At 42.2% G+C, this 11,313-nt stretch overlaps 2 protein-coding genes across 3 annotated transcripts in view; one reads left to right on the forward strand and one right to left on the reverse strand.

The window, feature by feature from the left end:
- CHMP5 (charged multivesicular body protein 5) overlaps nucleotides 1-11,178 on the reverse strand; it is a 15,228-nt gene extending 4,050 nt beyond the window's left edge. The window contains exons 1-7 of one of the 2 annotated variants that reach the window (XM_010840130.1): nucleotides 11,080-11,178; nucleotides 10,874-10,971; nucleotides 9,928-10,032; nucleotides 8,478-8,524; nucleotides 6,010-6,103; nucleotides 5,809-5,880; nucleotides 1,316-1,424 (exon numbers count right to left, since the gene is read on the reverse strand). In XM_010840130.1, the coding sequence (XP_010838432.1) occupies nucleotides 1,316-1,424; nucleotides 5,809-5,880; nucleotides 6,010-6,103; nucleotides 8,478-8,524; nucleotides 9,928-10,032; nucleotides 10,874-10,942 (496 nt within the window). In that variant the 5' untranslated portion in view covers nucleotides 10,943-10,971; nucleotides 11,080-11,178. Of the gene's footprint in view, nucleotides 1-1,315; nucleotides 1,425-5,808; nucleotides 5,881-6,009; nucleotides 6,104-8,477; nucleotides 8,525-9,927; nucleotides 10,033-10,873; nucleotides 11,024-11,079 lie in introns of those variants that run through there. The other variant, XM_010840129.1, reaches the window with a different exon arrangement.
- BAG1 (BCL2-associated athanogene) overlaps nucleotides 11,057-11,313 on the forward strand; it is a 13,077-nt gene continuing 12,820 nt past the window's right edge. Inside the window, exon 1 of the mRNA XM_010840127.1 lies at nucleotides 11,057-11,129. The gene's annotated coding sequence lies outside the window, so the exon portion shown is untranslated. The remainder of the gene's footprint in view (nucleotides 11,130-11,313) is intronic.

Genomic DNA, 11,313 nt, shown 5'->3' on the forward strand with positions numbered 1-11,313 from the left:
ACACAGAGGCTCCCCCGTCCCTGGGATTCTCCAGGCAAGAACACTGGAATGGGTTGCCATTTCCTTCTCCAATGCATGAAAGTGAAAAGTGAAAGTGAAGTCACTCAGTCGTGTCCGACCCCTAGCGACCCCATGGACTGCAGCCCACCATGCCCCTCCGTCCATGGGATTTCCCAGGTAAGAGTACTGGAGTGGGTTGCCATTGCCTTCTCCGCCCTCTCTCTCTACATCCAATCAATCAATCAATCAATCATTAGGTCCTGTCCATTCAACCTTCTAAAATTTCTTCAGTATGTCCATTTCTCCCTGTCTCTGCTGCCACCGCCTTAGTTTCAGGCACCATTATGTCTTAAATGGACTACAGCAACAGTTTCTAAACAACTCTCCGTGAGGCCACTTCTTAACAACCCCTTCCACTTCATCTTGCTGCTGCTGCTGCTGCTATAAGTCGCTTCAGTCGTGTCCGACTCTGTGCGACCCCATAGATGGCAGCCCACCAGGCTCCCCTGTCCCTGGGATTCTCCAGGCAAGAACACTGGAGTGGGTTGCCATTTCCTTCTCCAATGCATGAAAGGGAAAAGTGAAAGGGAAGTCGCTCAGCGGTATCTGACTTTGCGACTTCATGGACTGCAGCCTACCAGGCTCCTCTGTCCATGGGATCTTCCAGGCATGAGTACTGGAATGGGGTGCCATCGCCTTCTCCTAACCTCTGCTAATCCTTCAGGTCGTATGCCGTCCCTGACTCCCAAATAGGTTGGATTCCTCTATGTTCCTATGGTACCCCATACTACTTCTTCCCATCAGTCTGTGCTCTTATAACTCATGCAGTTTCTTACTAGAAACTAGAGGAGAAGGTTCAGGAGTGCAGGGATGATGTTTGTTTTCTTCAATGCTGAATCCCCAGCATCTAACACAGGGCCTGGCATATAGTAACCGATGCACACCAAGTATCAGTATCTGCCAACTACTGTTTCTTGATTGGCTTTACTGTTCCGAGGAAGAGGACTCACGCAGGGAAATGAAGAGAAAAAAAATCAAAAGGAAAATGGCAGGGAATGACAGTGTTTGGTTACCAAGCATCAGGTCAGCAGAGGCCTTTGCCCGGATGTTCCTTCAGAGCTTGTCCACCTCAGAGTTGGTGAGGTATGCCAGTCTGATTGGCTGCCGCCCAAGCTCTGTGCCCAGAGCCTGTACCATAGACAAACTTTCAGGGAACCCTCATAGAAATTTTCTCTATTGCTTAGGAGAAAAGATCCCTGACAGTTGTTCCTTTCAGAAGCTAGGCTACATATACTTTGCTTTTCCTATAACTTACCTGCTTCGAGGTCATCTTCATCTAATTCTGGGGTGCCGTAACTACGACTCAGTGCTTCTTGGATTTCATTTGCATCTTCCATCATATCCTCTAGCTGGTCTTGGAGATCCTACAAAAGTATATATGACAGGATTTTTATTCAATTCTTACCATTTTTCTTTAACTACCCCCTGTCTCAATTCTCTCCCCTGAATCTTAGAAATAAGCCATGGACCACATAACCTTCCCCTATTTTTGGTGGTAAAAACATAAACTTGAAAAATAAAGAACAGAACTACTAACCTCGCATTTGAATTTAAGATGCTTCGTGGAAAATCAAACTGCTATTGCAAGAAGAGATGCCCATCTCTCTCTTTAGAGAAAGTTTGCTTGAAACAGGAAATCAAGCAACATTTATACTATCAAAAATCTTCAAGTTAAGAGGAAAGAGGGTAACTGATACAAGCAAATCATGCTTCTCGAGTCAGCCAAAAACTGACTGCACTGTGGAGGGCAAGGAAGCAGTAGCAGAAACAACTGGATAGTACAAAAAGTTGTACTGGGCCCACCCTACATGGCGAAACAGAAGTGGATTCAGGATAGGCTGGATATGAGACAAGGCTGGTGAAAAAAATTGACTGAGGGCATAAATTATCTGGGAATAATCTGTCTGTACTTAACTAGGAAACTACTAAAGGGCCACAAAGAATGTAAAACCCATTTGAGAAGTGGCCCAGCATAATAAAGGGCAGTTAGTACAATGCTAAGAAGAGCAGACTGTGGTTAAACATAACCAAGCTAAAGTTTTATTCAATATTCAAAAGTTTTATTTCATATTCAATAAAAAGTAATGTCTCTTAGGCTTAATTTGCTCATCTATAAAATGAGGTTATTAATAGCCATTCTTCATAGGTAATGATTTATTGTAATAACGTATGTCATAATATGTGTCAAACACTAAACACTTAATATTATATATTGTCTGTTAAGGATGTGCAGAACAATGTTTTTCATATGCTGAAAATTCCACACAGAGGGGAATGGACTCTTGCTGATCATGCAGAGGTTCTAAATCAACACTGCTTATTCTTCAGAATTTCCAGAGCAATGCAAAACATTTAAAAAACTCCTTCTTCACCCCCAAATTAGAGGTTAGTTTTTCCATATAAAGGTTAGAAAATAAAATGGAAGAAAATACTTTTTTAAAAAGAAAATGCTTTCTGTTTCCAAGTACCAAACTACCACATTGCATATACTTTAACAGTCTGCTACACAGAGCAGCACTGGCTGAAACAGTAATTAAGAGGGTGAAAATAACATAACTAATCAAGTTGAACTTATTTTAGACTTTTACATATCAAGGTAAGTCACCCAAAATTTCAGAGTGATCTGAAATTTTTTATATCTAATAGGATCTTATAATCCTATTAGAAAGAGTAGGATTTCTAGCAAGAGATTCCACGATAGGCACAGGAAAAAAATCATCACAAAGAATTAGCAGGTTCAATTCTGCAAAAACAAAAGCAATGCAAAACAAATACAAGCACTAGACTGGACCACAGAAACTGGGAAATAAAAAAGAAATAGGAGAACACACATGTAGAGGCAAAGTTTTAAAATGAGCACTGCTGCTACTGTTGCTAAGTCGCATTAGTTATGTCCGACTCTGTGCAACCCCATAGACGGCAGCCCATCAGGCTCCTCCATCCCTGGGATTCTCCAGGCAAGAATACTGGAGTGGGTTGCCATTTCCTTCTCCAAAATGAGCACTAGAAAACAATAAAAATGCTTTTCAAGTAAAATATTTTAGGAAAACAAATGGGATTCAAACTATTCAAATAAACAAATGAATATTCAAACTATTCAAACTATTCAAACTATATTATTCAAACTATCCAGCCCAGTCAAAGACACACACCCAAACACATCAAAAAAGTTAAGAAAGAACTGGGCTCTCCACCTATTATGCAAGCAAGTCTATTAGGGCAGGGGTCCCCAACCCTCAGGCTACAGACTAGTACTGGTCCATGGCCTGTTAGGAACTGGGCCTCACAGTAGGTGAGCTGTGAGTAAGCGACGTTTCATCTGTATTTTTAGTTGTTCCCCATCACTCACTTTACTGCCTGAGCTCTACCTCCTGTCAGATCAGTGGCAGCAGCATTAGATTCTCATAGGAGCATGAACCCTACTGTGAACGGTGCATGCAAGGGATCTAGGTTGCACGCTCCTTATAAGAATCTAATGCCTGATGATCTGAGGTAGAGCTAAGGTGGTGACACTAGGGCTGGCGAGTGGCTTCAAATACAGAGTATCATTAGCAGAGAAGTTTGACTGCACAGAGACCATAATAAATCAGTTGCTTGCAGACTCATATCAAAACCCCCAGATGAGCCATCTAAAAGCTGCAGGAAACAAGCTCAGGGCTCCCATGGATTCTGCATTATGGTGAGCTGTATAATTATTTCATCATAGATCGCAATGTAATAATAATAGGAATCAGGTGCACAATAAATGTAATGTGCTTCTATCATCCTGAACCCACTGCCCACCCCACAGTCTGTGGAAAAACTGTCTTCCACAAAACTGGTCCCTAGTGCCAAAAAGGTTGGGGACCACTGTATTAGGGGACAGGAGAAGGAAAACCAGGTGGGGAGACAGCCAGACAACCACAAGTGAAAGACGAAGAAACATAGAGAAAACCAAAAATACCAAAATTTCTATTTTGTTCATTAAACAGCACTAATTAAAACACAAGGAACCCTGAAAGTAGAAAATAAAATTCAGTTCACTGTGTTTATCAAATAATATGATACAAATAAGGCAAGCATACTCAGAACATTTTTCTCAGTGACTCTCTGTCACTAAGCCTAAATTCTTGGAAGCAGAAACTGGTGGAGGATTAGAGAGGGTCCCAGCATTAGTATAAGGAGGGGTGCTGGAAAACAGCAAGATAGGAAGAACACCTTCACTTAAGACTGGAACTATCAGGTAACACTGTGCAGAAGCAGTAAGATGCTGGAGACACAATAAGAACTCAACTAACAAACCCTGATTAAATGGGGCAAAACCGCTTTATGGCACTGAATAGCCTCTCCTTCATTTGTTCACCAACCATTAAGTAAACCAAAGGCCAGGCACTGTTTGGGGCACTTGGGAATACACTTCGGAATAGTGAACAAAACTGAGTCCGTGCCCTCTTAGAAAGAGACATTCCACTTAGTGTTTAGGGGGAAAGACCACTATCATACGTGCAGAAGCGCCTTCTCCTCTGACCATCACCACTCCCTCTGCTAATCCTGTCTGCCATCTGGGCTGCTCAACTGACAGAGTTAAGAGATGCCGAGCTCCTAGGGCTCGCCACCCCAGCTAAAACAGGATCTCCAAAAAGAAATGCTAATTTTAGGGACATTATTATTAAAAACCTAAAGAGATGGGGGGAGGTGATTAAGAGGCACAAATTACTATGTATAAAATAAATAAGCTATAAGGATATATTGCACAACACAGGGAACAGTCAATATTTTACAATAACTATAAATGAAATATAACCTTAAAAAAAGAAGATGACTAAGTTCTGGGGATCTAAAGTACAGTATGGTGGCTATATTTAACAATACTTGAAAGTTGCTAGGAAAGTAAGCCTTAAATATTCTCATCACAAAAGCAATAGTAATTATGTGAGGTGATCTTACAGTGGTAACCATTTCACTATGTATTTCAAATCACCCCCACGGTACACCTTCAACTTACACTATATTCTATAGCAAGTGTATCTCAATAAATCTGGGGGTGGGGGTGGGCAGGGAATCTAGAGAGAATTACTAGAAAAGGGAACCAATTCTATACCAAGAACCATGCTAAGCACTTTATATATATTGTCAATATACATATTGTCCCAAGTGTTACTTGGGGACAATCCTGGGAGATGAACAGCAACATCACTACTTTATAATTGAGGCAACAAGACTAAAAATCATTAAATGAGTTAGTAGTAAAAGGAAACTGGGCGTTTATTCACTGGGTGTTTATTATGTGCCAGGCATTGTGTACTTAGATACACCAGATCATTTATTTCACCCTCATAATAACTAGAGAATCCTGTGGACAGAGGAGCCTGGTGGGCTGCTGTCCATAGGGTCGCATAGAGTCGGACACGACTGAAACGACAGAATGCATGCATACATTGGAGAAGGAAATGGCAACCCACTCCAGTATTCTTGCCTGGAGAATCCCAGGGACGCAGGAGCCTGGTGGGCTGCCATCTATGGGGTCGCACAGAGTTGGACATGACTGAAGTGATTTAGCACCAGCAGCAGCAGCATAATAACTGCATGTGGTATTAGGATCCTTAGGTTAACAGTGAGGACCTTTGACGCTTTCCCAAAGTTACTCCATTAGTAAACGGGAGGCCCAAGATTCCATCCCTCTCCTGGGCTCTTCCCATCACATACACATTCATTTGGGTGCTTTGAGAAACCAGTGTACATTCTTACAGAAACCAGCACACATCTCACCTCAATCTGGTCAATTTTCACTTGCTTGTATGCTTTCTTCATTTCCTTTACTCCCAATTTCATAGCATCAACCTAAAAAAAGCAAAGAGAACATACCATTTCTTGGCCATGATGGTTAACTGTCTTTTAGAAACTATAGGAAAAAGAGCACAGGAGTACAAAAATAAAATGACACCGTGGGAAAAAGTGCTTTGGGAGTACCGTGGTCTTGGTGTCCTTCAAGGACTGGATGGTGTAGTTGGCTTGCTCCATATTAAATGACTGTTGGGCGAGATTGTCCCGCTGTTGCTCGTACCTTTTCAGAGTCAAATGAAAACGGTAATGTGAGGCAGATAGAACTCTTCAGGAAGAAAGTATCTTTAATGCTATATAAAAGAATCTTCTTAAAGACAACAACAAACCTTAACAAACACACAGAAAAAATGAGAAAAACAATTTAATCCATCTTAAACAAACATCATTTGACGTTCCTCCAATTTTCTTCCTTGGAATGTTCTGTAACTATAACACTATTTTCTGCTTAACATTATTACTGCTGTTTTCTACATTGCTAAGAATATATGTTTTAATATATGTTTTTATGTTTTAGATTATTTCCAATGCTAAATTCTCAGAAGTGGAATTCTTAGGGGGAAGGAGCAAGACTATATTTAAGGTTCTTCGTATATACAGTGAAACTTTTTCCAGTAGACTGAACTGCTTGAGGACTGGTATTGTATTTTATTAATCTTGTATCCATAAATAGGTAATCTATCTAACCTAATATATTGCCTGGCACTCCAACTATTTTTTTTTTAATGAAGTTTTATATCAACTGATAATACTATCTCAAAGACTTACATCACTATACTCTTTATACAGTATTTGAAAACCATCTAACCATTCAAGCAGAAGAGAAATGATCAATGATGCAGGCAAATGGTGGTGGAGTATTATCACACCATTAAAAAAATATGTTTCCAAAAAATATTTAGAGGGACAAAAATACTTGTGATACAACATTAAGTAAAAAGGATAACTGATATAATACATGCCATTTGTTTTCTTCTAAAAGATTATATGCACATATGCCATGTATGCACAAGCAGAGAAAGAAATTAACATTTTAAAGGTGGTTATTTCTGGCAATAGGAATCTTGGTGAATTTTCTTTTCTTCTACTCATGTTTAAGTACTTGCCAAGTTTCCACAATGAACATGTATTCTTTTATCAAAAAAAAAAAAAAAGCTACTTAAACATTGCAATGCTGGACTTCCCTGGTGGCCCAGTGGATAAGAATCCACCTGCCAATGCAGGGGACTTAGGTTTAAAATCTGATCCGGGAAGATCCCACATGTTGTGAAGCAACTAAGCCCATGCACCACAAGTACTGAGTCACTGCTCTAGAACCTGCGAGCTGAAACTACTGAGTCTTCATGCCTCGAGCCTGTGCTCCACAACAAGAGAAGCCACTGCAGTGAGAAGCCCACACGCTGCACGGAAGAGCAGCCCCCACTCTCTGCAACTAGAGAAAGCCCACACAAAGTAACAAAGACCTTTTTGGTGTTTGTTTTATTATTTATTTTTGGTGCAGCCAAAAATAAATTTTTTTTTTTTATAAAAATTTTTAAATTAAAAAATTGCGATGCTACCAATTTAGGAGGTAACAGTTTTACTACACACTTTCATTGCTCTAGGCATCATAATTTTCTTTTTATAACTCTGTCTAATCTAAAAGGAGTAAGATGGTATCTGATGTTTTATAAGAAGTCATTTTGTAAACAAGAATAGAGATACCAATATCTTTCTGCTCTTTATCAGCTGATTCCACCTGACCTCTGCACACCTGCAGAAGGTCTCATCAGCTGGAGAGCCCACAAGGTTAAGAACCAAAGATAATGTTGGGTTTCTGCTCAAACACTGGGACATAGTCACCTAAAACAAATTAAGGACTGCTAAATCTTCTGAAAGGAGGGAACAAATATTTAGGTTTCCCAATTTTACAGGCAAACAAATGAAATTTTAAAAGGCACATTCTAATTACATAAATGGGAGAATCAAACTCTACAGATCTGGGAAGTCTATACAGAAGCCACTAGACATACATGGCTACTTAAATTGTTAAAATTAAATAAAACTGGACCTTGAGTTCCTTAGTCATACTAGCCATGTTTCAAGTGCTCAATAAGCACACATAGCTAACAGCTATTGTACTGACGAGCACAGATAGAAAACATCTCCCACCACAGCAAAAAGTTCTATTTAAACGGACAGTGGTGCAACAGACGTTGCTGAACATGCAGGGGGAGAAATTCTAGTTAAGTGTATGTGTAAATGAAATTTGCAGTTAACTGAAGAATGCTTATAAAGCGGTGCATACATGCTAAGTCGCTTCAGCTGTGTCCAACTCTTTGCGACCTTATGGACTGCAGCCTGCCAGGCTCCTCTGTACCTGGGATTCTCCAGACAAGGATACTGCAGTGAGTTGCTGTGCCCTCCTCCAGGGGATCTTCCCAACCCAGGAATTGAACCCCCATCTCTTATGTCTACCTCTCTGGCAGGTGGGTCCTTTACTACCGTGCCACTTGGGAAGCCCTTATAAAACGGTATGAAAATCTAAAGGAATGGAAGACCATTTCCCTTTTGGTTAAACCTGTTAGAGGAAAGGAGATTATACTTATAGAACTTACATCCGCTTTTGCTTTAAAACCCGCAAGGCTTTCTGCTTGACCATATTCTAGGAAGAAAAATAGATTTTAATGAATGGAAGTAGAAAATATACAAATAGTCAAAGAAACCTCCCATATCCTCAAACTCACATACCTACTTCCTCTCATCTTCAAAGCAGTAGACATGTGGCTCCCAGACTGTTTACCCCCCAAGCAGGCTCTAAGCTCCAGCCCACCTCAGTCTTTTCACCCAACAACTCAGTACATTCCCTTTTCTAGGGCATATTATTTCTACTCCAAGAGGGCCAATTTTGTATATTCAGGTGCCTTAGAGAGATTCCAAATTTGGACAGTCTGCTATCCACTCAAACTCACCATGCCCAATCTCTTCAACCTGCTATCATCTTGGAAATGACTAATAACGGCCTCACCAGTCTCTCATTTCTCTAGGCTGAAAACTGTTACACCGACCTTACCTTTCCTCTCCTGTTATCTCCTCATGCACTGTCATTGTGTTAGATTTCCGAACTCACTTTCAAATTGATTCCTCTCATGTCATTCTCATGACTACCACCATGGTTTAGGCTTTCATCTCCTCAAGCCTAGGTGGGCTGTCCTGCCTCTGGTTACTCTTCACTTCATGCCATCCAACTACGATGGCAGAGAAAATCCTCTGATCACTTCGCTTTCTATACTGTTTCATACATCACTTTGTCTCCTCCAATGCAGACGGAAAAGCAGGTATTATTACTTCACAGATGATAATAATACCTAACATTTACTGACTGTTTCTACGTACTAGACATAGTGCTATGAATTACCTTGACATAGGTTGCATGAATTACCTTGTTCAATCTCACACTATAAAGTAGATATTATCCTCTTTTTACAGATTGGAAAACTGAGGTTGAGTGATGCTAAGTAACTTGCTCTCACTTAAATGCTTAATAAGTTACAGAGATGGGGTGGGGGAAAAAAGCAGCTCAAATCCATGCACTTACATACACCACTCTATGTTTCTTCCTAACAGAAGAAGAAAGGAAGAAATTAAGTGACTTTATAAAGGTCACAGCTAGTAGGTAGTGACGGTATTAATAGAATACTAGTACTTTTCCCCAACATGCTATTCCTTAACCATCTATTATAGTTACCTAACCTGACCAGCCAAGCAACTCATTAGTCTGTGCAGGCCCAGCCTGTCCAGATTGCCACCTTCTCAGTAGAATATGCTAATTCCCACATACATGTTTCTGGGTGTGATCAACATCTCTCCACCAGGTCAAGCCCCAGTTTTCCTCTCATATCTGGCTGCAAACTCTCCTCCCTGAAGGACACACCATCACATATGTTTTCCCTTTACCAGACTGTGAGCATCTCTTCTATATTTCTCACCAGCCCTTACCACCAGGCCCTACTTCCACAGGTACTCAAATCAAGGTGTCACAACTTCTGCAGGAGCTGTCTACCTTACCTTTGCAGGTCCCTCCCTCATCTTCTTGATCTGATCCTTATACTTCACTAGTTCAGCATCCAGCCGAGAAATCTTCTTGTCAATGGATTCTGCTCTGCTGTCCACCTTCAGCGGAAAAACATAAAAGGCAGTAGTAGTTACTGCAATACACTGACATGAAAAGTGGTAGGAGAGGAAAGAATATAGAGGAAGAAAGGAAAAACAAGAGCATATGGTGATGGTTGAAAACAGCAATTCCTAATTGTGGGGAGGCGGGATTCTCAGAAATCCTGGGGGGCGGGGTTTAAACTGTATTCCACCCCCCTAGATTCTAATATTCCAGGGGCGTATTCAAGTATTTGAGCAGAAAAAGAATTTGAGAATCACTCGACTGAGTCGAAATTTCCCAAGAATTGGAGACTAGGCCAGCAGAGTGCTCAATCAGAAAGTGTGTGAAATGAGTTACTGCCCAATGGACCTCGGCTAGGGCTGTAGAGCTAACGCTATTCACTTGGATAAAAGGTGGTGGCCTAATGACAGGGGCTAGAGTTCTGAATTTTGTGTAACAGATCCAGGATTGGGTTACAGATATACTGAGCTAGGATATCAAGCCGAGATTCCTGACGTCGGAGAAGGATGAGGGACGGAAGAGGAGGGAGGAGTAGGGCTGGATGAGGTGGGAAGGGTGTCTGGGCCTATGGCTGGTCGGGGTGACCAGGTAAGTTAACAGCGAGTGGACGCGGCGCTGAGCACCAGAGGGGGTGGGGCGCAAGTAGGGTTAAGCAATGATGGGTTAGGGGTCCCTGGTTTGTGGCGTCAGCAATGACTTGGTAACAGGAACGAAAGTGGGGTGGAGAGAGCTAAGGTGTAATGGGCCTGGGAGCCAGGAATCGACGCCGAAGTCGGGGGTGGACGGGTTAAGGGGTGTCAGGGTTCCTGAGCCTAATTAGCAAGTCTAAGTGCCCACCGTGCCAATGCAGTCAGTCAAGCTGGGCGGCGGAGCCTTGGGTTTCGCTTTCCCGAAGAATCGGTTCATCTTGGGCGGCCGCTAAGAAAACCTAAACACTGGAGCAAAACCAGAAACGGAAGCAGAGTCACCTCCCTCTCCGACTTGACTTCCGGCCCCCCATGCGCAAGCGCAATGTGCCTATTGGCGTTTCCCGATCCTTTTACCGGATTTTCAGCCTGATCTTCCGGGGAAGGGGAGCTCCGGGAAGTTGGAGGTGAGGGACCGAGAGTCAGCAGGGGGCGTGGCCCCGGTGGCGGGCGTGGGCGTGGCCCCAGATAAGCCAGGCGGGGCCTCGGCTAAGTGGGTGGGGTAGGGGGCGGCTTCGGAGGAATAGAGCCCGGCTGCAACCGGGCTGCTCCGAGGGGCGGGGCCGGTAGGCCCGGGAGGGGCGGGGAAGT

This window comes from Bison bison, unplaced genomic scaffold (genome assembly GCF_000754665.1).
Source record: "Bison bison bison isolate TAMUID 2011002044 unplaced genomic scaffold, Bison_UMD1.0 scf7180017864141, whole genome shotgun sequence".
Classification (NCBI taxonomy): domain Eukaryota; kingdom Metazoa; phylum Chordata; class Mammalia; order Artiodactyla; family Bovidae; genus Bison; species Bison bison.